This window comes from Tupaia chinensis, unplaced genomic scaffold (genome assembly GCF_000334495.1).
Source record: "Tupaia chinensis unplaced genomic scaffold, TupChi_1.0 Scaffold143796_1, whole genome shotgun sequence".
NCBI classification, from domain to species: Eukaryota; Metazoa; Chordata; class Mammalia; order Scandentia; family Tupaiidae; genus Tupaia; species Tupaia belangeri.
The window spans coordinates 7,193,273-7,213,104 of record NW_006203646.1 but is presented as its reverse complement, the minus strand read 5'-3'; the positions used below and the strand labels follow the sequence as shown (position 1 = coordinate 7,213,104).

At 47.1% G+C, this 19,832-nt stretch overlaps 1 protein-coding gene across 3 annotated transcripts in view; it reads left to right on the top strand.

Annotated features, from left to right (window-relative positions):
* LARP1 (La ribonucleoprotein 1, translational regulator) overlaps positions 1-19,832 on the top strand; it is a gene marked incomplete at its 5' end in the record, with an annotated part of 70,211 nt that overhangs the window by 44,711 nt on the left and 5,668 nt on the right. For all 3 annotated transcript variants that reach the window (XM_027766946.1, XM_027766947.1, XM_014582779.2), the window contains 11 exon segments: positions 955-1,099; positions 5,396-5,570; positions 5,695-5,864; positions 7,982-8,374; positions 9,232-9,355; positions 9,453-9,658; positions 10,095-10,201; positions 11,448-11,599; positions 13,037-13,181; positions 17,363-17,472; positions 17,645-17,772. In XM_027766946.1, coding sequence (XP_027622747.1) covers positions 955-1,099; positions 5,396-5,570; positions 5,695-5,864; positions 7,982-8,374; positions 9,232-9,355; positions 9,453-9,658; positions 10,095-10,201; positions 11,448-11,599; positions 13,037-13,181; positions 17,363-17,472; positions 17,645-17,772 — 1,855 coding nt within the window.

The window sequence follows — 19,832 nt, the reverse complement described above, 5'->3', positions numbered from 1 at the left end:
TTTTTTTTTTTTTTTTTTTTTAAAAAAACAAGGGGTAAAGGTTGCCAGAGGGTTGCAGCTGGCAGAGCAGGGCCGGACAGGGGTCTTTTTGGTGCTAGCAGAAGTCTCAGTCCCTGACCTGAGGAGCAGAAAAGGAGGGGAGAAGTCCAGAATCTGCCTCGTTCTACGGTTGCATTTGTATGGACAGAAACTAGAAAACTATTTAGTCCCTACTGCTGGCCAGGCTCAGTGTTAAGTGTCTTACAGGCGTTGTCTTGTTTAATCCTGCAGTTTTGTTTGTTTGTGTTTAATGGTAGTGTGAGGGGGAGGGAGAGAAGGGCGTTTTGACAGGGTCTCACTATGTTTCAGTCCTCTGCCCCTGCCTCCTCGTTAGCTAGGATTATAGGCACACACCATCTGCCTAGCCTGTCCAGGCTGGTCTGGGATTCAAACTTGGGCCTCCCCTGTGGCTCTGGCCCTATGCAGTGATCCCCTACCGCTTGTATCACATCAGCTGGCCCTAATTGCTCAGGTTTTATCTGCGCGATTCCTGTGAGCTCAGTTTCTCCCCGACAGCTACTTGCTAGTAAGGAACAGACCACTGAGTTGAATCTATTTCTGTTTGATTGCAAAATCTTTCCTCTTAACAACTTTGATATGTTGTCTCACAGACCAGAGAGCAAGCTATCCAAGGAAATAAATCATTAGGGTTATAATTATTTCAAAAGCAGAAGAAAAAGTGACCAGCGGTATTTGTACTGGATTTTGAAGAGGGTAGGGAGTTTGTCAGGCATGCCAAGGGGCTGAAGGGCAGAGGGACTGACTTGACCTGAGGTAGTGGCCATAAAGGAATAATACCATTTCTCTTAAGCCCTTCACAGAATGTGGGATGGGACAGGCTAAGCAAAAGGTGGGGAGGGCAAGCTTAGTGGTGATGGGCAGTCCCGTGGTGACACCACTTCTCCCTCCACTCAGTGAGTACTACTTCAGCGTGGACAACTTAGAGCGAGACTTCTTCCTGCGCCGAAAGATGGATGCGGATGGCTTTCTTCCTATCACCCTCATTGCTTCCTTCCACCGAGTGCAGGCCCTCACCACTGACATTTCACTCATCTTTGCGGTACGTCTCCCTCCCTGGGCCTGGGGGCCAGGGGAACGAGAGGTCTTTACTAAGGAGCCGGATTCTGGGGCCAAAGCAGAATGCTCTGGAGGAGTCTGCCACTATCTGCTTGCCTCTGTTACTATCCCCGCCACCTCCTCTCTTTATTATGGGAAATGTTCGACATATACAGAAGTAGGCAGAATGTACAGTGAACTCACCACTAGCTTCCACAGGTAAGACTCATGGCCAGCTTATTCCACTTACACCCTCATTTGTTTCCACTTTCCTAATACGTTGAAGGAAGTTCTCGATCTTCTTTCTAGTTCTAGGAATTTCATCTGCAGATGTTTCAGTACGTATTTCTAGAAGATAAAGACTCGTTTTTAAAAAAACACACACATTATCATTATCACACCTAAAAAATAGTAACTTTTTGGGGGCGAGAAGGGCAGATTTTTGCTATGGGGTTTACATGCTTGCTGGAGAGATAGAGAGAAAGAAAGTGAGAAATCACACCCCCTGGGGAGGCTGACCACGCTGCAGTCCCTTCTCCAGTCTCCTCTTAGAATTTTGGGCACACATGCTTACGTGCCTGGCATGAGTTTCAAGCTGCCAGGTCCAGGACTCAAACCGCTATTGGCCATGTTGGAGTCAGTGCCTTAACTACTACGCCAGCTGCTGGTCCCATTAACGCTTTCTTGCTTCTTTCTCTCTCCCCTCCCTCTTTTTTTTTTTTTTTTTTTTTTTATAAATAAAGTTTTTGCCTTAGGCCACAGGCATTATCCTAAGAGTGAGAAAGACAGATTTTGGAAGTGAGAAATCCCTCAGAAGGGATGGTCACTTTCTTCTCCATTCTCCTGGGGTCTCGGGCGTGCACACAACCAGCGTGATTTATCAAGCCACCAGGTCCAGCACTGGAACTGATCACTATGCCATCTGATTTCGTAATAACCACCAAATATCCAGTTTCAGATTTACCTCTGTCAAAGTAATTTTTTTGAATTGTAAGACTCTAGATACAAATAGACCCCACTTACTGTTTTAGTCTCCCTCTTTTTTTTTCCTTGCAATTTATTATTTACATAAACTGGGTTATACGTCCTACGGAATTTCCCACAGGGCAGAGTCTTGTCTTTTAACCGTCATCTGTACTCTGAGTTTTTTATCAACTGGCGATCTGGAAGCCTGATGAGGTTCAGGTTTTGGAGTTTATCAGGAGTACTTTATGGATGATGACCTGTCTTTTCAGGTGGCATGCAATGTTTTTTCTGATTCTCTCTTACAGAAGCTCCTGTTGATCACTGCCTATTATTTCATTAGGGATTACAACATGGTGATACTCTAATAAATGACGACCGACTGCCATCAGCTGATAGTCCTCATATCAGTCATAGGGAAGTAGTTTATACCGGAAGAGGGAATAAATGCATGATCCCCTGTTAACTGTGTTTCTGAATTATGAGTTGAGGTACCAGCAGTTAGTGTAATGGCTATGTCGCTGGACTCCCATGTAGTAGTCGACTGTGGTTTGAGTCCTGGACCCGGTGGCTTAAACTCACGCCAGGTGCGTGTGTGTGCATACCCAAGATCCCGAGAGGAGAATGGAGAAGGGACTACAGCGTGGCCGAACCCCCTGGGGGGTGATTTCTCACTTTCTGTCTCTCTCTATCTCTCTGTCTGCCTTTCTGGCGAGCACATGTGCACTATAGCAAAAACCTCTCCTAAAAAAGAATTACGAGTTGATCCCTAATAACCTTGAGAGGTGACTGATGAGATTTTAATTCTTTTGTTTTAATTCATTATTACAAGTTTTCAGGTTCAGGCACTGTTTGTTTTGGTTCATTGCAGTTAAAATACGCTGGATCAAATTGTCTCGCCTTCGGCCGGTGAGACCATATTTTGTCTTGCACATTTCCTGCCCCAAATCTGGAACTGGGCACGTTTTTCCTTTTTTAATGGCAATGTGTATGCCGGGTGAAGTGGTCTTAGACAGGGTCGCAGTTCTCTTGGCCCAGTCTCCCGAGTAGCAGCAACTGCTAGGTGTGCACTATTGCACCTGTTTTTTGTTTCTTTTTTTTTTCTCCCCAGATGGGCCAGATCAACCTGGGCTTACCCAGTATGAGTTAAGGGGTGATTTTTTGGTAAAATGAAACAGTATCATGAAATGATATTGATAATATCATGATAATGATATTAAAGAAAGATCTTTAAGTAGCTCCAAGGATCTTTTCTTTGTACTTACTCCTTTCTCCCATGCCAAAAATCTTAATTCTTAATCTCATTTACGTGATTCCTCCTTTGTTTTATTCTATAGAATATGTGCATTATTTTCACAGTACCTCTGAATACTATTTTACCCCAGTTTGGAGAACGAAGTGATTGTATGTTCAAGTCATTGGAAATCATCTTTGTATAGTAATGCCTTTACCTTTAATTAGTTTTATTTGCTCTAAAGTTTTGAGGATTGTTTTTCTCCCTGTAGCTTACTGATTTGTTTAGCATTTATTTACAACATGTGGTTCCAAAGGCTTTTTGTGTTTTTTTTTTTGGGGGGGGGGCGGGGAGAAGTTTTTGCTATTCGGCGCTCGGCGCGTGCGTGAAACAGACAGAATGCAAGAAATCACTCCCCAGGGGGGATGCCACGCCAGGTCCAGGATTCGAACCACGGTTGACTGCATGGGAGTCCAGTGATGTAGCCATTACGCCAACTACTGGTCTCCCAAAGTCTTAAATACAGTATATTCAATAAATTCTTTCCTCTTTTTAAGGAAAATAAAAAAGAATTGTTTTGTTATTAGTTTTTAATTTGACCAGAGAGAAAGGGAAAGTGGTGAGAAAGCAAACTATCAGGTCTGGGACTCAAACCACAGTTGGCCACGTGAGAGTACAGCATCCCAACCACTATGCCACTTACCAGCCCCTCAATACATTCTTAACTTCTGCCTTTTCCCTTTTCTTTTCCTGTAGGGAACATTTGACTCATCCTTCCATTAATTAATTAATTAATTAATTAATGCCTCTTTATGTATTTCTGTCTCTCCGGTTAGGTAAATGGTAACATACAACATGTATTTATTTGGTTCTTTTATTGCTCTCACTAAAGTATCTGGGAGCTAACTGGAAAGTATGGATAGTATGTAACAAAAAGATTCCTCATGCGTACTGACAGTTGCAATGTACACCACTGATTGGATGTTCTATGTTATTTTCCGAGGCTCTATAGAGATGGGCATTTTGTTTTTTTCCACTCTTACTAATACAAAACTGCAGTCCTGTCATAATGAATAGCCTTGTATATTCTCTTCTTATTTTTGGCACTGTCTTTGATACACATTTGTGGCTGCATTAAAGGACTAGTATAGACATACTCAGACTCAGTACTGTCGGATTCCCTTTCAAGCGGTCATGCCGTTTGCGTTCTCACCAGTAGTGTATGGAAGTGGCTCTTTGCCCAGCCTCATCAACAGAGCAGAGCAACATTGAAATAAAAACATTCTTTCCCTCTACTTTTTACCCGTTTTTTGGAGGAGATAAACACTCATAGTAGTTCACCTGCAAATCCAAAAAAAAAAAGTGTGTATTTTTAATTAAAAATTTGAACATGAAAGGAACGTCATACACACTGACTTGTACCTGCTCTTTTGGAGTTGTTTAATATATTTTGCGGATCTTTCTATCTCGGCACATGACATTCTTTTTCTTTTTCTTTCTTTTTTTTTTTCCTTTTTGGTATAGGACATGAGCATTTGCTGGAGAGACACAGACAGAAAGTGAGAAATCACCCCCCGGGGGGAGGTGGCCACGCCAGAGTCCGTTCTCTGGCTGATTCCCATTTCCCATGCCCACACACATGCCTGGCGTGAGTTTCAGGCCACCAGGTTCAGGACTCAAACCATGGCCGACTATTTGGGAGTCCAGTGGTGTAACCATTACACCACCTTTTGGTCCTCACCTGGTGGCTGCCTTTGTCACTTCTTCTCCCTCCTCCCCCACCCCACCCCACCCACCCCTGTCTCTCTCTGGTCAAACTAAAATAAATGAATGAATAAATAAAACTAAATAATTATTTTTTAAAAATACTGTCTTCTGTTAGTACAAGTGTTCTCTAAGGCTGATTATTAGAAATAGACTTTCAGGGTGGAAGAGTAGGCACATTTTTCCTGATGGCTACCCTCCTACAAGTGTGTACTGCTCATCTGTCTGCTCATCATGGGAGATGGTGCCGATTTTTTTAGGCTACTGGCCCCCATCTTCCAGGACCTCAATCTGTCCTAGGCTTCCTGTTAATTGGTTCTCCCACCTTCTCCCCTCCAGGCCCTGAAGGATAGCAAAGTGGTGGAGATCGTTGATGAGAAAGTCCGTAGGAGGGAGGAGCCTGAAAAGTGGCCTCTTCCTGGTCCGCCGATAGTGGATTATTCTCAGACTGATTTTTCCCAGCTTCTCAACTGCCCTGAGTTTGTCCCCCGCCAGCACTACCAGAAGGAGACAGGTACGTGCCCTGCTGGCTCGTGGGTGCCTCCCTGTTGCCCTTGTTCTCTGGCTAACAGTCCTCCTCAAGGCTGGCAGCAGGAGGAAGACTGGGGGGATAAGAACCCTATCTTTCTACCTTTCAGAGTCAGCGCCTGGCTCCCCTCGTGCAGTCACCCCAGTGCCAACCAAAACAGAGGAGGTCAGCAACCTAAAGACCCTGCCCAAGGGCCTGTCTGCCAGCCTGCCTGATCTGGATTCCGAGAACTGGATTGAAGTGAAGAAGAGGCCGCGGCCCTCCCCAGCACGGCCCAAGGTAGGTGGGGCCTTTCCCTTGCTTTGGGGAGGAAATCACATGGGTCCAGGGTTCTGCATCAGAGGGGCCAACAAGAAGGCTGGGTGATTTGGGGTCGTGAACTTGAGGTCACCAGGACTGACTATAGGAGGTCGTCCCGTTTCCCAAGCGGACTGCTCCTTGGACGTACTACTTGGTTCCTGAGTCGTGTTTTTCACAGGAGGAGACTGGGCAGTTGTACCCTAGGTTTCTTGACTTTGGGCTGTTCTTTTTCTTCTGCTTGCTCTCTGGGACTGCATTTTCAGGGTCCCACTGAGTTTGTCTTCAATGTCCTAATATATACTGATCAGGCCCTCCAAAGGAAGGAGGTGGGAGCAGACACATGGGGACCCAGATATGGAGTTAAGGTCTAGGCTGGATGACAGCTTTCCTGCACTGATGGCTGGGTGACAGAAGCATAAAGTAAGAGTGTGTGTGTGTTTAAAAGGGGGGAGACAGGCAAGTGGTGTGGTGGTTGGAGTGGCTAGATCCCACATGGCTGACTACACAACTTGAGTCCTGGCCCCATGGCTTGAGGGACACACCAGGGGGTACTGCACAGGCTCCAGGGTCAGAGGAGTGGAAGAGAGGGGATTGTGGCACGGTCATCCCCTCCGGGGGATGCTTTTTTCTCTCTCCCTCTCTCTCCCTCCCTCCCTCTCTTTCTCTCCCCCCCCCACCTGCTTCCCCCCTCTTGTCTCCAGCAAGAGCATGTACCTATTGCAAGAAAAAACAGACACTGTTCACTATTACAGAAGCTTTTTTTTTTAATTTGCTATAGGGCATTTGTGCTCACCAGAGACAGAGAGAAAGCCCCCCCCCCAAGAGGGTATAGCTATGCCACAATGACCTCTCCTCCATTTTCTTGAGATATAAGGCACACATGCAAATGCGCCTGGTGTGTTTTAAAGCTACTGAGTCCTGGACTTGAGCCACACAGTCCGCCATGTGGGAGTGGCCACCTTGGACTCAGGGTCTATGGAATTCTGTGCTCCCTTAACTATTTTGCTACTGTGATCTACTCTCTCATCTCCGTCCTCTTCCCTGCCTTTTCGTACCCAGAATTCTTCACTGTTCTGGCTGTAGCTCTTCAAAAAGTATTGGTGGTCAGACCAGAGTCATGAGGCAGAAGGCAGTAAGTAGACAGCCTTCCTCACAAGGTCTGGGTCTATAAACTGAAAGCTTTGGAAAAGTGGGAGCCAGAATTAGCCCCCCGTTGTGGAGATAAAACCCTTACTCCCTTGAGACCTTAACAAGATTGTTGGAAGTTGACGTGGGAAACTGCAGCAGAGAAAGGGAATTGACTTCCGGGTGTGTACTGTGGGGTAGACAAATGCCTCTCCCCCAAAGTCTCAGATAAATTTAGTTTATAGCTCTGGAATATTTATCCTGGGTGAAGACACAGTTTTCTCTTGCCTTGAGACTTGCTGTTCTTTCTGCCCAGCACACTCTGTCCCTGCCTTCATCTGGCTTGTGTTCATCTTTTAGTGTTGCTTCTTCCATGAAACCACCCCTGTCCACCCTCGCTCCCCATGTGCTCCCAGGAATTAATTCGTGGTCTTTAACGTACCTCATTGCACTTGGCTTTTTCTCCTATTAAACTGTGTGCTCCCTGAGTCCATGGGCTTGTCCTACTCGCTTTCTCATGTGGAGCCTGGTTCTAGTGGCCCTTGCTCACTCATCAGAGTCGAACATCTGCCTGGCCAGGTCCCAGTCTAGGAACTAGGTGCACAACAGGAAGCAAGGTAACCGACGTCCTTGCTCCTCAGAGCTCGCAGTGCAGTGGGAGATTTTGAGTAGTTGGGTAAGTGGGTGAATCAGCCTGTTGATCTTCTGCTGTGTGCACAGTCTCTGGCTAGCTTGGGGTATGAAGATAAATGAGAGCACAGTTTCTGCCTGTAGGGAACTTGTCATCTAATTGCAGGTGACTGTGACGCAAGATGTAAGTAGAGGAAGCTAGACGCCTGTGGGGCCATCTTTGTCCAGTGTGCTGACTCTAAGGAGGGCACCTGCGACCTGCTGTGACAGTCTCATGCTAGAGGTCCTAGTCTGTGGCCCCCCTGGTGATTGCTTCTCCCCTGGATCTGTCTTTGTTTTAGAAGTCAGAAGAGTCCAGGTTCGCCCACCCGGCCTCCCTGCCTCAGCAGCTGCCCTCCCAGCAGCTTGTGTCCAAGGATCAGGATGAGCAAGAGGAGCTGGATTTCCTGTTTGATGAGGAGATGGAGCAGATGGACGGACGGAAGAACACCTTCACCGCCTGGTCTGATGAGGACTCTGACTATGAGATTGATGATCGGGATGTCAACAAGATCCTCATCGTCACTCAGACACCACCCTACATGCGCCGGCACCCAGGGGGCGACCGCACAGGCAACCACACTTCACGTGCCAAGATGAGCGCCGAGCTGGCCAAGGTCATCAACGATGGCCTCTTCTACTACGAGCAGGACCTGTGGACTGAGAAGTTCGAACCCGAGTATTCCCAGATCAAGGTGAGCCTCGGGCAGCAGCGAGCGGGGGCCTGCAGTGTCTGCAGTATGGGGAAGAGGAAGGCTGCTGAGCCGTGTGCCTGGAGCCGATCCCTCCGATCCAGGCCCCAGAACCCTCGTGTGAGGAGAGGGTGGTGATTGACACCTTGTTGGGGCAGTAAGAGGGAGGGGAGATGGACGTACAGACGTAAACGGCGTGTGGCTGGAGTGTGGCTGCTGTCCTGCCTGGGCATCGTGTTTAACAGTGTGACGGTCCTCCCAGCACTTTGATGAGAAATGGAATAAGGCTTAGAGCGTGATTTCTATTCTTACATGTTTAGGCATATAAAAGAGTTTTAAAGCCTTTTAAGGAGCTTGCTTTGAGTATGGAAAATGGAGGATAGGTCTTTTAAGAGGTTGCTGCTGTCTGAGAATAGTCGGAACATCTCCGCCTTAGGCTTTTACACAGTGGGCGTGTTTGGTGGGCGGGCCTTTGTGAGCCAGTGTCAGGAGCAGTACTGTGTTTGGTGGAGGTGAGGAGAGTGGCCCTGCATGACAAAACAGTGGCAGGAAGGAACCTGGGGAGGCACCAGAGCATCCTGGGCAGCCTCTGCAGTAAGTTCCTAGGGAGCTGCTGTCCTCCTGATTTGGGTCTCACTCAAGGGGAGGGGGCGCAAGTGCCCTCGTCTTCGGGTTAGCACACTCACGTCAGGTGACCGGGCATGAGAAATGGTGATGGGGCAGAGAGCCTGGGGACTAGAATTCCACGTATGTGGACATGGGAACTGCCCTGGCCAACTTCCTGCCAGTCTTGATTCCTAAACAGGCTAGAGCAGCCTGCTTACTAATGCCTTTCCCCACCCATCTCATATCCTCTGCAGCAAGAAGTTGAGAACTTCAAAAAAGTCAACATGATCAGCCGGGAGCAGTTTGACACACTGACTCCTGAGCCTCCTGTGGATCCCAACCAGGAGGTTCCTCCTGGGCCACCCCGCTTCCAGCAAGGTGAGGAGCAGACACCTGAGACCCAGGCATGAGTGAAAGGGTCTGGAGTCTCAGGCCGGGAGTCTTCCGCCCACTGACCTTCTCTCTTCCTCTATAGTTCCTACTGACGCTCTGGCCAACAAGTTGTTTGGTGCTCCTGAGCCCTCCACCATTGCCCGCTCTCTACCAACCACTGTCCCAGAGTCGCCAAACTACCGCAACGCCAGGACCCCCCGCACTCCCCGGACACCACAGCTCAAAGACTCAAGCCAGACGCCACGGTTTTACCCAGTGGTGAAGGAAGGACGGACACTAGATGCCAAGGTATAGTGCTCTTGCTGGGCCCAGTTGGTTGTGTTCAGTGCTTTGCCTCCCTCCCTTGCCCTGAACCAAGAATGGGCCGATCCCCTGCCTGCTCTGTGTTCTTAGACTGTGGGCTAACCCAGATTGAATGGCCACATCTGCAAAATAGACCAGGAGTGGTAATCCTTGTAGCCATGAAAGGCCTTGGGAGGACAGGCTAGGTTTGAATCCTTGAGCAAATCACTTTACTCCCAAGGCTCAGTTGCTTCGCCTATGAAATCTGGCATACCAGTTCTTGGCTCACAGCTGTGAGCATTGTGCAGGAGACTAGGCAGGAGCGCGGACTGTCAGCATGCGAAGCACCATGCACACATGACGGCAGCTTAGCTCTACAAGTGCTTGGTACTTCTTGGAGTAGGAGGACAAATGATAACAGATTCTGGACTGACCTTTGTAGATGCCTCGAAAAAGAAAGACAAGACACAGCTCAAACCCGCCCTTGGAGAGCCACGTGGGCTGGGTGATGGATTCCCGCGAGCACAGGCCCCGGACTGCTTCCATCAGGTACAGAGGACTCCGGAAGGAGAGATCTGGCTGACTACTTCTGAGATGTGGATGAGAGAGCTGGGGAAGAAGTGGGACAAGAAGATTGGTCTGAAAATTGGAAGGGCCCCTCATTCTCATCTCAGTCTGAAAATCCAGTAGTATGAAATGTTTAATTTGGGCCTGGGAAGGAAAAGTCTTTATTTTTTTTAAAAGAATTATTTAACCTCATTTATTTATTTAATTCATTTATTGCTTAATTTGACCAGAAAGGGACACAGAGTAAGAGAGAGAGAGAGGAAGGGAAAGTGAGAAAGCAAGCCCCCAAGTCCAGGACTCGAATCATGGTTGGCCATGAGGTGCCGGTAACTACCACGCCACCTGCTGGCCCCAAGGATAAGTCTTTAAGAAGTGATGTCATAGGAACTGAGACCAAATTTGAGGACATGCAGAGAGAGAATCTCTGAATTGATTTCCAAACCCAAATATCTGCTGTCTGCCTGGGGTGGGAGCATGGCGACAGTGGCATGGGGAGAGCGCCTCTGTGCAGTGGCTGAGGCCACATAGCAGGCCCTGGTTCTAGTTCTGGACCAGCGTTAATAAGCCAGACGGTCCTAACTAACTGGAAGGCTGGGGCAGAGGGTCTTACAATTTCTTGAAACATATTTCTCTCACCTCCCCCTATCAGTTAGAAAAAAGAGTTCTAAAAATATTGATTCCTTGACCCCACCCTAGATCTGATTCAACTTCTGAGGGTAGTGCCCACATTCCTTTTTATTTGTTTTCATTAAAATGGCCCCAGTGTGTGTTTCCTGTTCCTAGCAAACAGTGGCTTCACTTGGAAGCCACTGGCCTGTGTACTAAACTCTCTTCAGAGGTAAAAGACTGAAAATAAGCTGATATTGAGAAAAACATAGATGGATTGGTCCAGGTTGGCTCATTGAGGAAAGTTAATTGTAAAAGTTACATAAATAAATGATTAAAAGGTCAGGTTTTGGCGTTGGACAGATTTTTGCCATGCATGAGCTCTGTGATTCTGGACAGTCTCTCTGTCTCTGTGAGCCTGAGTGATCTCTTTGTAGAAGCCTCTGATGGTTATGCAAAGACTTCCCTTAGGAAGTTAAGGGCCCAGCTCAGTACCTGGACCTCCTTACTCGGTGCCTTATGAGAGGCTAAATCTTAATGGATGGGAGGGACCAAAGGGCTTCCTCCTAACCCAGGGCAGGAACTCAGTGACCAATGACACACTCTCTTGTGACTTCAATAGCTCCAGCCCCTCAGAAGGGACCCCTGCAGTTGGCAGCTATGGCTGTACTCCTCAGTCATTGCCCAAGTTCCAGCATCCTTCCCATGAGCTGCTCAAGGAAAATGGCTTCACACAACACGTCTACCACAAGTATCGTAGGCGCTGCCTTAACGGTAAGAAGTGCAGGGGGCAGGGGCTGAGCCTCTAGGGCCATTACTGAGGCCCAAAGTGTAAGGGCTGGGTAAGCAGGTAACCTGTTCTCTGACCTCAGAACAAGAAGTGACATGACATTATAGCAAGAAGGATCGAAGTTAGACTCTGCCCAGGTAGTTTTGAAATGCAGAAGGCAAAAGGAATTTGGCACTTAGGACATTCCTATTCCTTCATCTTCCTTTGTTGACATAAAAAAGTGGCATTTAAGTGTTTTTGTAACTCTGACAAGATTGTGTTCCCCTGTCTATCACAAAAAGAGGTATCCTATATATACTGTAGAACCAGGAGTTGCCAGACTGATGCATGGGCCAGATTCAGCTCGTGGTCTGTTCTGTACAACCTTTTACAGGTGTGCGTGTGTGCTCGTGCATGCATGCTGCAGGGTATATGCCCTTGCCAGAGAGAGAGAAGGGGAGAGAGGAGAAAGCTTTCCTTCATGAGGAATGGCCATGCTGCACTCTCTTCTCTCTATCTCCCTCCTTTTGGATTATTCGGTGCACGCACCCAACATGTTTCTCAAGCCACCAGGTCCAAGTTTTTAAAGTGTCATAGAGGGTGCAGGTTCCAGAGAAAGAATCCTACAATGGGACACGGTCATGCTATAATCTTTTTTTCCCCTCTATTCCTCCTACCTGTCGGGATTTTGGGCACACACATCTGGTGTTTATTTCAGACTGCTGCGACGAGAATTTAAACTGGCTGACAATGTGGGATCCAGCGCCTGATGCACAGTATTAACCACTCTATTGCAAGGGCTGACCCTGAAGGAGTTCTTTATATATTCTAGATTTGGGTTGTCAGATAACATGATTTGCAAATATTTTTTCCCATTTTGTGGGCTATCTTTCCACTTTCTTGATATGTACAAGTTGTTAGTGTTTTTTTATATTCTAATTTTTTATTTTAAAAGTTCCTTGCTTTTTTAAAGTTGTTATAATGATGTCTGTTTTATCTATTTTTATCTGTTTTGTTGCTTGTGCTTTTGGTGGTGTGTGTGTGTATATATGTATATTATATATGTATGTATTGTTTTTATTTTACCATCTTGTAACGTTGTAGGACTCTTCAAATGATTATTGTTAATGAGCAGCACATAATTTGTTAGAATTTACAAATCATTTGTTCATGCTTTGCTTTTGTCCTGACTACACGTGAAAGTGATGCTGGCTGAGAGGAAGAACCAGGCTAGTGGTGCCACCTTCTGAGGAGGTCAGGCCTGTGTCCAGTAGAAGGGCCTCACATAGAATATTTAGTGCTCAGTACTAAACTGCTGAATGGCTGATGACGAACAAGGGACGTTGGCGATACAGGGGAAAGGCCTAGCTCATAGGTCCTCGCGTTCTTTGTCCTGATGTCAGGACAGCCTGACTTGAAACATACCTTTCCTTCCTCACCAGAGCGGAAACGCTTGGGTATTGGCCAGTCTCAGGAGATGAACACTCTCTTCCGCTTCTGGTCCTTCTTCCTCCGAGATCATTTCAACAAAAAGATGTATGAGGAATTCAAGCAGCTGGCTCTGGAGGATGCCAAAGAAGGCTACAGGTGAGGTGGATTGGGGTAGCAGATTTTCAGTGGTGCTCTGGGAACAGTAGAGGTGTCCCTGGAAAGTCTACTTGTAGAATGGTAGTTGGAATTTCTTTGCATGTGTATATATAATCCATAAATTCTTACTATAAAATTATTTACAGGTGGGACCAGCAGTTAGCGTAATGGCTATGTCGCTGGACTTCCATGTAGTCAACTGCGATTCGAGTCCTGGACCCGGTGGCTTAAACTCACACTGGGTGCGGGTGCGTGTGCGTGTGTGCCCAGGATCCTAAGAGGAGAATGGAGGAGAAGAGATTGCTGTGTGGCCATCCCCCCTGGGGGGTGATTTCTCACTTTCTATCTCTCTGGCGAGTGCACGCACTCTATAGCAAAAAAAAAAAAAAAAAAATTACAGAGGGCTGTTAAGGAGACTCAACAATTTGGACATTAAAGGACAAAGACACTCTTCTGCCACCTCCTCTGTCCCAACACACACATTCACACTACAAAGGCAAAGGAACATTTTTCCCTCTCTGGTCAAGTTAAAATAAATAAACAAAATAAATAAAGTTAAATAAAATAAAACTTAAAATATTTTACAGGGACCAGCAGGTTGGGGTAATGGTTATATTATTGGACTCCCATGTAGTCAATTGCAGTTCAAGTCCTGTACTCGGTGGCTTAAAACTCAATGCCAGGCATGTATGTGTGCGTGCCCAAATCCCAAGAGAAGAATGGAGAAGAGATTGCAGTATGGCCATCCCCTGCAGGGGTTGATTTCTCTGTAATTGGTGTTTCTCTGGTGTTTTCTACCTCTCTATTTCTCTGTCTCTCCAGCGAGCACACACACTCTTAAAACAAAAATCTCTCTTTTAAAAAAAAAAGTAATTTATTAATGTGGTTCAAATTTCAAAGGGTTTCTAAGTTTATATGGAAAAAGTCTTTTCCTGGGCCACCTGGTAGCATGGTGGTTAGGGCAGTGGGATCCCACGTGGTCGACCCTATGGTTCGAATATCATATTCAGCACCTTAAATATAACACCAGGCACATGTGTATGCATGCCCAAATTCCCTAGAGAAGAAAGGAGAAGAAGGGATTGTGGCATGACCGTTCTGCCTGCTGGGGGGTACTTTTTCACCTCCCCCCCCCCCTTTGACTACTCTTCCTTCCCCTTTCTCTACTCTCCCTAGCGAGCACATGCACCCTATAGCAAAACTAAAAAAAATTAATTCATTAAAGTAAAATTGATGAAGTCTCCTATCCCTGTCCCCTGGTCATCTAGTTTCTTTGCCCACAAGCAGACAGCATGGTTACTCCTGTGAGGCCTTTATGGAAGTGCTTTCTTTTCCTGTGTAAGCTAGTGCATGTCTGCGTGACCTCCGTGCAGCCACTTACCCCTTCTCTGTATGCACAAGGTGGCTTATTTATGTCATACATGCTTTTGCACCACACCAGCCTGTTTTTGTTTTTTTTAACTTAATGCTGTATTTTGTACATAAATGCTTTTTCTTTGTTGTGGGGGTTTTTTTGGGGGGGGGGGCAGTTGCTATAGGGCACGTGCGCTTACCAGACACAGACAGACAGAAAGTGAGAAATCACCTCCCAGAGGGTATGGCCACACCGTAGTCCCTTCTCCTCTAGTCTCTTCTCGGGATCTTGGGCACACATGCACACGCGTCTGGCTTGAGTTAAAGCCACCGGTTCCAGGACTCAAACTGCAGTCAACTACATGGGAGTCCAGCGACATAGCCATTATGCCAACTGCTGATCCCCAATATTATGCTTTAAAAAAGAAAACTTTTGGGGGTCAACAGGTGGTATAGTGGTTAAGGCCCTGGACTCCCACATGGCCGACGTTTGAGTCCCAGATCTAGCAGCTTGAAGCTCATGCTGGGTACATGTGCATGCGTGCCCTAAATCCCAAGGGGGGAAGGGATTACAGCATGGTCATTGCTCCGGGCGGCGGCAGGGGGTGGTGGTGGTGATTTTTGTCTGTCTCTCTTTCTCTATCACCCCATCAAGTGCATGTACTCTATAGCACGTGCACTTACCAGAAAAAAGAGAGAGCACCGCCAGAGGGAGTGTCTATGCTGCAGTCCCTTTTCCATTCTCTTGGTATTGTGGGCATGTGCCTGATATGTTTTCCAAGCCACCGGGTCCAGGACTTCAAACACATAATCAGCTATGTGGGATCCAGCCATCTTAACCACCGTGCCACCAGGTGGACCTGTAAATCCTTTTTTTTTTTTTTTTTTTAAGTTAGTCGTTCCTTTCATGTGTGAGAGAGGCAGGACTCCCAGTAGGATCCCCGTGGCCTGTGTACTCGGGGAGGTCTCCAGATGTGAATCCAGAACCTTCCCATCTGGGACAGCCGAGCACAGTGTTTTTGTTTGTTTTAATTTAAATTTATTTCTTTATTTAAATTTGACCAGAGGAGCAGAGAGAGAGAGAGAGAAAGCAAGCCACCAGGTCCAAGACTTGAACTATGATCTGCCATGTGGGGAGTCCAACGCCCTTAACCACCATGCCATCTGCTGGCCCCTGCTTGTTTGTTTTTTATTTTAGAGAGCTATTTGCTTTAGGATGTGCATACTCACCAGATAGAGACAGAAAGCACGAAATCACCCCTGGAGTGGTTGACCACGCTGCAGTCCCTTTTCCATTCTCCTTTCAGAATTTGGGGCTAGCACGCACATGTGCCTGGCATGAAGTTTAAGCCACCGGGTTCAGGACTCAAACCATGGTTGACTACATGGGAGTCTAGCAGCGTAACTATTACTCCATCTGCTGGTTTCTCAAAGTTGTATTTTACTGATGCACACCATCTGGCCCCCATGCAAAAAAAAAAACAAAAAAACACTTTTTTAAAAATAATTATTTATTTTATTTTATTTATTTATTCATTTTATTTAAATTTGACCAGAGGGAGACAGAGAGAGAGAGAGAAAGTGAGAAAGCAAGCCATCAGGTCCGGGATTTGAACTGTGGTCAGCCATGTGGGAATGTCCGGCAATTTAACCACCACTTCACCTTCTGGTCCCGCAAAAACTTTTTTAAGAGCCCTTCCCTCTCCCATGATTTTTTAAATTAAATGTGCTTGAAAAGTACAGAAATGTTTAAAGCTAGACAAAGTGTTCTTCAGTTCAGCGATGACAGGAATTGAAGTATTTATCATCAGGCTTCCTAGTCTATCAGTACTGATTTGATTGATAGAGATTTTTTGCTATATGGCATGTGCGCTCACTAGAGATAAAAAGTGGGAAATCATCCCCTGGGGGGGGATGGCCATGCCACAATCCCTTTTCCATTATCCTGTCAGGATTTTGGGTATGCATACACACGTGCCCAGTGTGAGTTTCAAGCTGAGGGGCCCAGGACTTGCACTGTGGTCAGCCGTGTGGGAGTCCAGCACCTTAGCCCTGCACTGCCTGCTGGCCCTGAGCAGTATTAAGTATGTGCCCTTGACATTGCGTGGGTGCGTAGACATAAAATTTACATAGTTGTATACAGTGTCCTTCTATACGTAGCACTCTGAAACATCTCTCCCATAACATAGTACGTTGTAAACATCTTTCAGTATCCTTAAGTGTGTATTTACACTATAAAATTCAGTAGTTCCTACTATTCTTTTGTATAGACTTAACCTAATTGCTTCTATTCTTAGAATTCCTAAGATTTCCTAGCCGCCTTTTTTTTCAATGCTGCTATGAACAGTTTTTTACATCTGTAAAATCTCAATCTGCATTTTTGGCCATTTCTTAGGATCTTTTTCTAGAAATAAAATTTCTGAGTCAGATAAATGAACAGACTACTAATTGGTATGGTCAAATAGCTTTGCAGGGAGCTCCTACGAGGGATTGGCAAACACCGTGAAGGGACGCACGGTGAGCGTTTTCGGCTTTGTGGGCTGTACGGGCTCTCCCATGATCTGCTAAACTTACTCTTGGAGTAGAAAGCAGCCATAGACATGCAAAAGAGCAGGAGTAAGGAAGTGGGTGTCTGCAGGGTTTGCAGACCTCGGGCAAACTTGAATGCTGAGCCCATGTAGGCTGGCGTTGACAGAGCCTTCGGAAAGCCGTGTGCCCACCTGTTCTCAGTGTAGGAGTAACGTGGCGTGAACCGTTCGCAGTTCCTGTGTGGTGCAGGCTCGTTTCACCACTCACAGAAGACTTCACTGACTCGTGTTCTCCTACAGATATGGTTTGGAGTGCCTTTTTCGATACTACAGTTACGGCCTGGAAAAGAAGTTCCGGCTGGACATATTTAAAGATTTTCAGGAGGAAACCGTGAAGGACTACGAAGCTGGTAAGAGCTAGAGCTAGTGCCGGCTCTCCCGGATCCCTGTCGTCTGGGCCGCCATCGTGTCTCTCCAGTTCCATCTGGAGCTTTGTTATCACCCTGTGCTTTGAACCTCTTGATCTTCACCCTCATCGTCTCAGCAGTTGAGCTACTCTCTCTCTCTTCTCTTCCCCTCCAGGCCAGCTCTATGGGCTAGAGAAGTTCTGGGCCTTCTTGAAATATTCCAAAGCCAAAAATTTGGACATTGACCCCAAACTGCAAGAATACCTCGGCAAATTCCGACGTCTCGAAGACTTCCGAGTGGATGTAAGTGAAATCGTTTATTTTTTATTATTTATTTTTTCTTTTTTTGGAGAGGATTTTGCTATAGGGCTCGTGCGCTCGCCAGACAGAGAGAGAGAGACAGAGAGACAGAAAGCGAGAAATCACCCCCCAGGGGGGATGGGCACGCACGCACACGCTCCCAGCGTGAGTTTAAGCCACTGGGTCCAGGACTCGAACCACAGTCAACTTCATGGGAGTCCAGCCACATAGCCATTATGCTAACTGCTGGTCCCTATTTTTATTTTTTTTAAAACAATAGAGTGAGAGAGAGTAAGTATAGAGAGGGACAGAGTGAGAGAGAGAGAGCTGCCCGGTCCAGGACTCAAACCGCTGTCAGCCATGTGGGAGCCCAGTGCCCTTAACTACCACTTCACCTGTTGGCCCCATGAGTGAAGTCTTTTTTCTAACCCTCCCTGACTAGACCCAGGAATCAGTGTACCTGGGTTCTGATGGCAGGTGTGCCACTAGCCCAGAGGACCATCCCCATCTCCACATCCCTGATTTGGGCTCTAGTTTCTCCATCTGTATGATGGGGTGTGAGACTTGGGAGTGGACAGTGAAGAATGATTGGAGGGAATGGTATGGTTGCCCCCCTCCTTGGTAGACATCACTAAAGCATCATAATGCCTCCTGTCTCATATCCATTAACCACTGCTAGTTGAATAGGAGGGTACCCAAAATAAATGTATTAGCTCTTTCTGGAAAAGGCCATTGCCAACCCCAGCAGTTTATAAATTGATGGCCACTTCTGTCATCTTGGAGCACTGTCTCAACAGTGACATCCAGTGGTGAGTTTGGGTTAGTGCTGCTGGTTAGGGTGTGTCAGAGGAGTTGGTGGGTGGAGTCGATTGTTTAATTGATGCAGCAGATGCTGATTGGATGTCTCTGATAGGTGCTTCAGGGATTTCAGAGATGAGTGAAAGATTTTTTTTTTTTCTGAGTTTAATGCCGTAGAGATCTGTGCTAGGCATCTTACTCCTTCAAACCATTCAGCAAAAAGGCAAATAAAAGTAAGTGGCACAGTTACTATATTAAAAGCTTCCGTTTATTGCTGGTGCACTCTGAGGCAGGCACCATGCTAGGTATTTCGCATTGACCTTGCTTGGCCCCATGTGCAGACAGGCTGTGGCTCCCCCAGTGAAGCAGTGGCAGGACGCTTGGGTCTCCCAGCGTGAAGATGAGTGCTCTCTTCCAGCCCTGAGCGCCTGCATGCTTGTGACGTGCAGACCTGTTGGGGGAACGAGAAGGGTTTGACTGTGGTTCTTGGAAAGGGAACGCCATGTTCTTGATTTACAGACTCATGCTAATAGTCAAGCCAGGCTGGATCTTGGTCTGTTTCCTAGGTCAGTGTCCCCTTTAGGGCCTTGACGGGGTCGAGCTGAGCTCCCCCCTTGAGGGGGCCATGAGCATCCGGGTCTCTGAGCTGAGCTATCTCGGCATTGTGCCTGCTGCATTTCACACGTTCTCTCCTGAGCAGGAGCCCTTCTCTGGAGTGGTGCAGACTCGTATGGGGAAAACTCTGGCCTCTGGGAGTAGGTGGGTTTAGAGTTTGTCTTCACCAGTTACCAGTTATGGGACCCTTGGCAGATTGTTTTCTGCGCTTCAGTTGTCTTGCCTTTGTAAAACAGAATCATGGCGTGGATCACATCCATATCAAAGGGTAGTGTGGACCCCCTAAGAGAAAGTGCATGAAACAGCACATGGGCTTTGGTGTCGAAATGCCAAATAACCCATACCCAGTAGTTCTGTTGTGACATTAAACCTACTCTCTACGTTTGGAGGTAAAAGGAGGTCTGTAAACAGCACTGGCAAGGAAGAGGGTGTGGGGATAGTGCCCCTTTCTCACCTGTGACTCCGTTCTCTTCGCAGCCCCCCATGGGTGAAGAGGGCAACCACAAACGACACCCAGCAGTAGCAGGAGGTGGCGGAGGTGAGGGCAGGAAGCGATGCCCCTCCCAGTCTTCCAGCAGGCCCGCAACCATGATCAGCCAACCCCCTACACCACCCACTGGCCAGCCTGTCCGGGGAGGTGCCCAATGGAC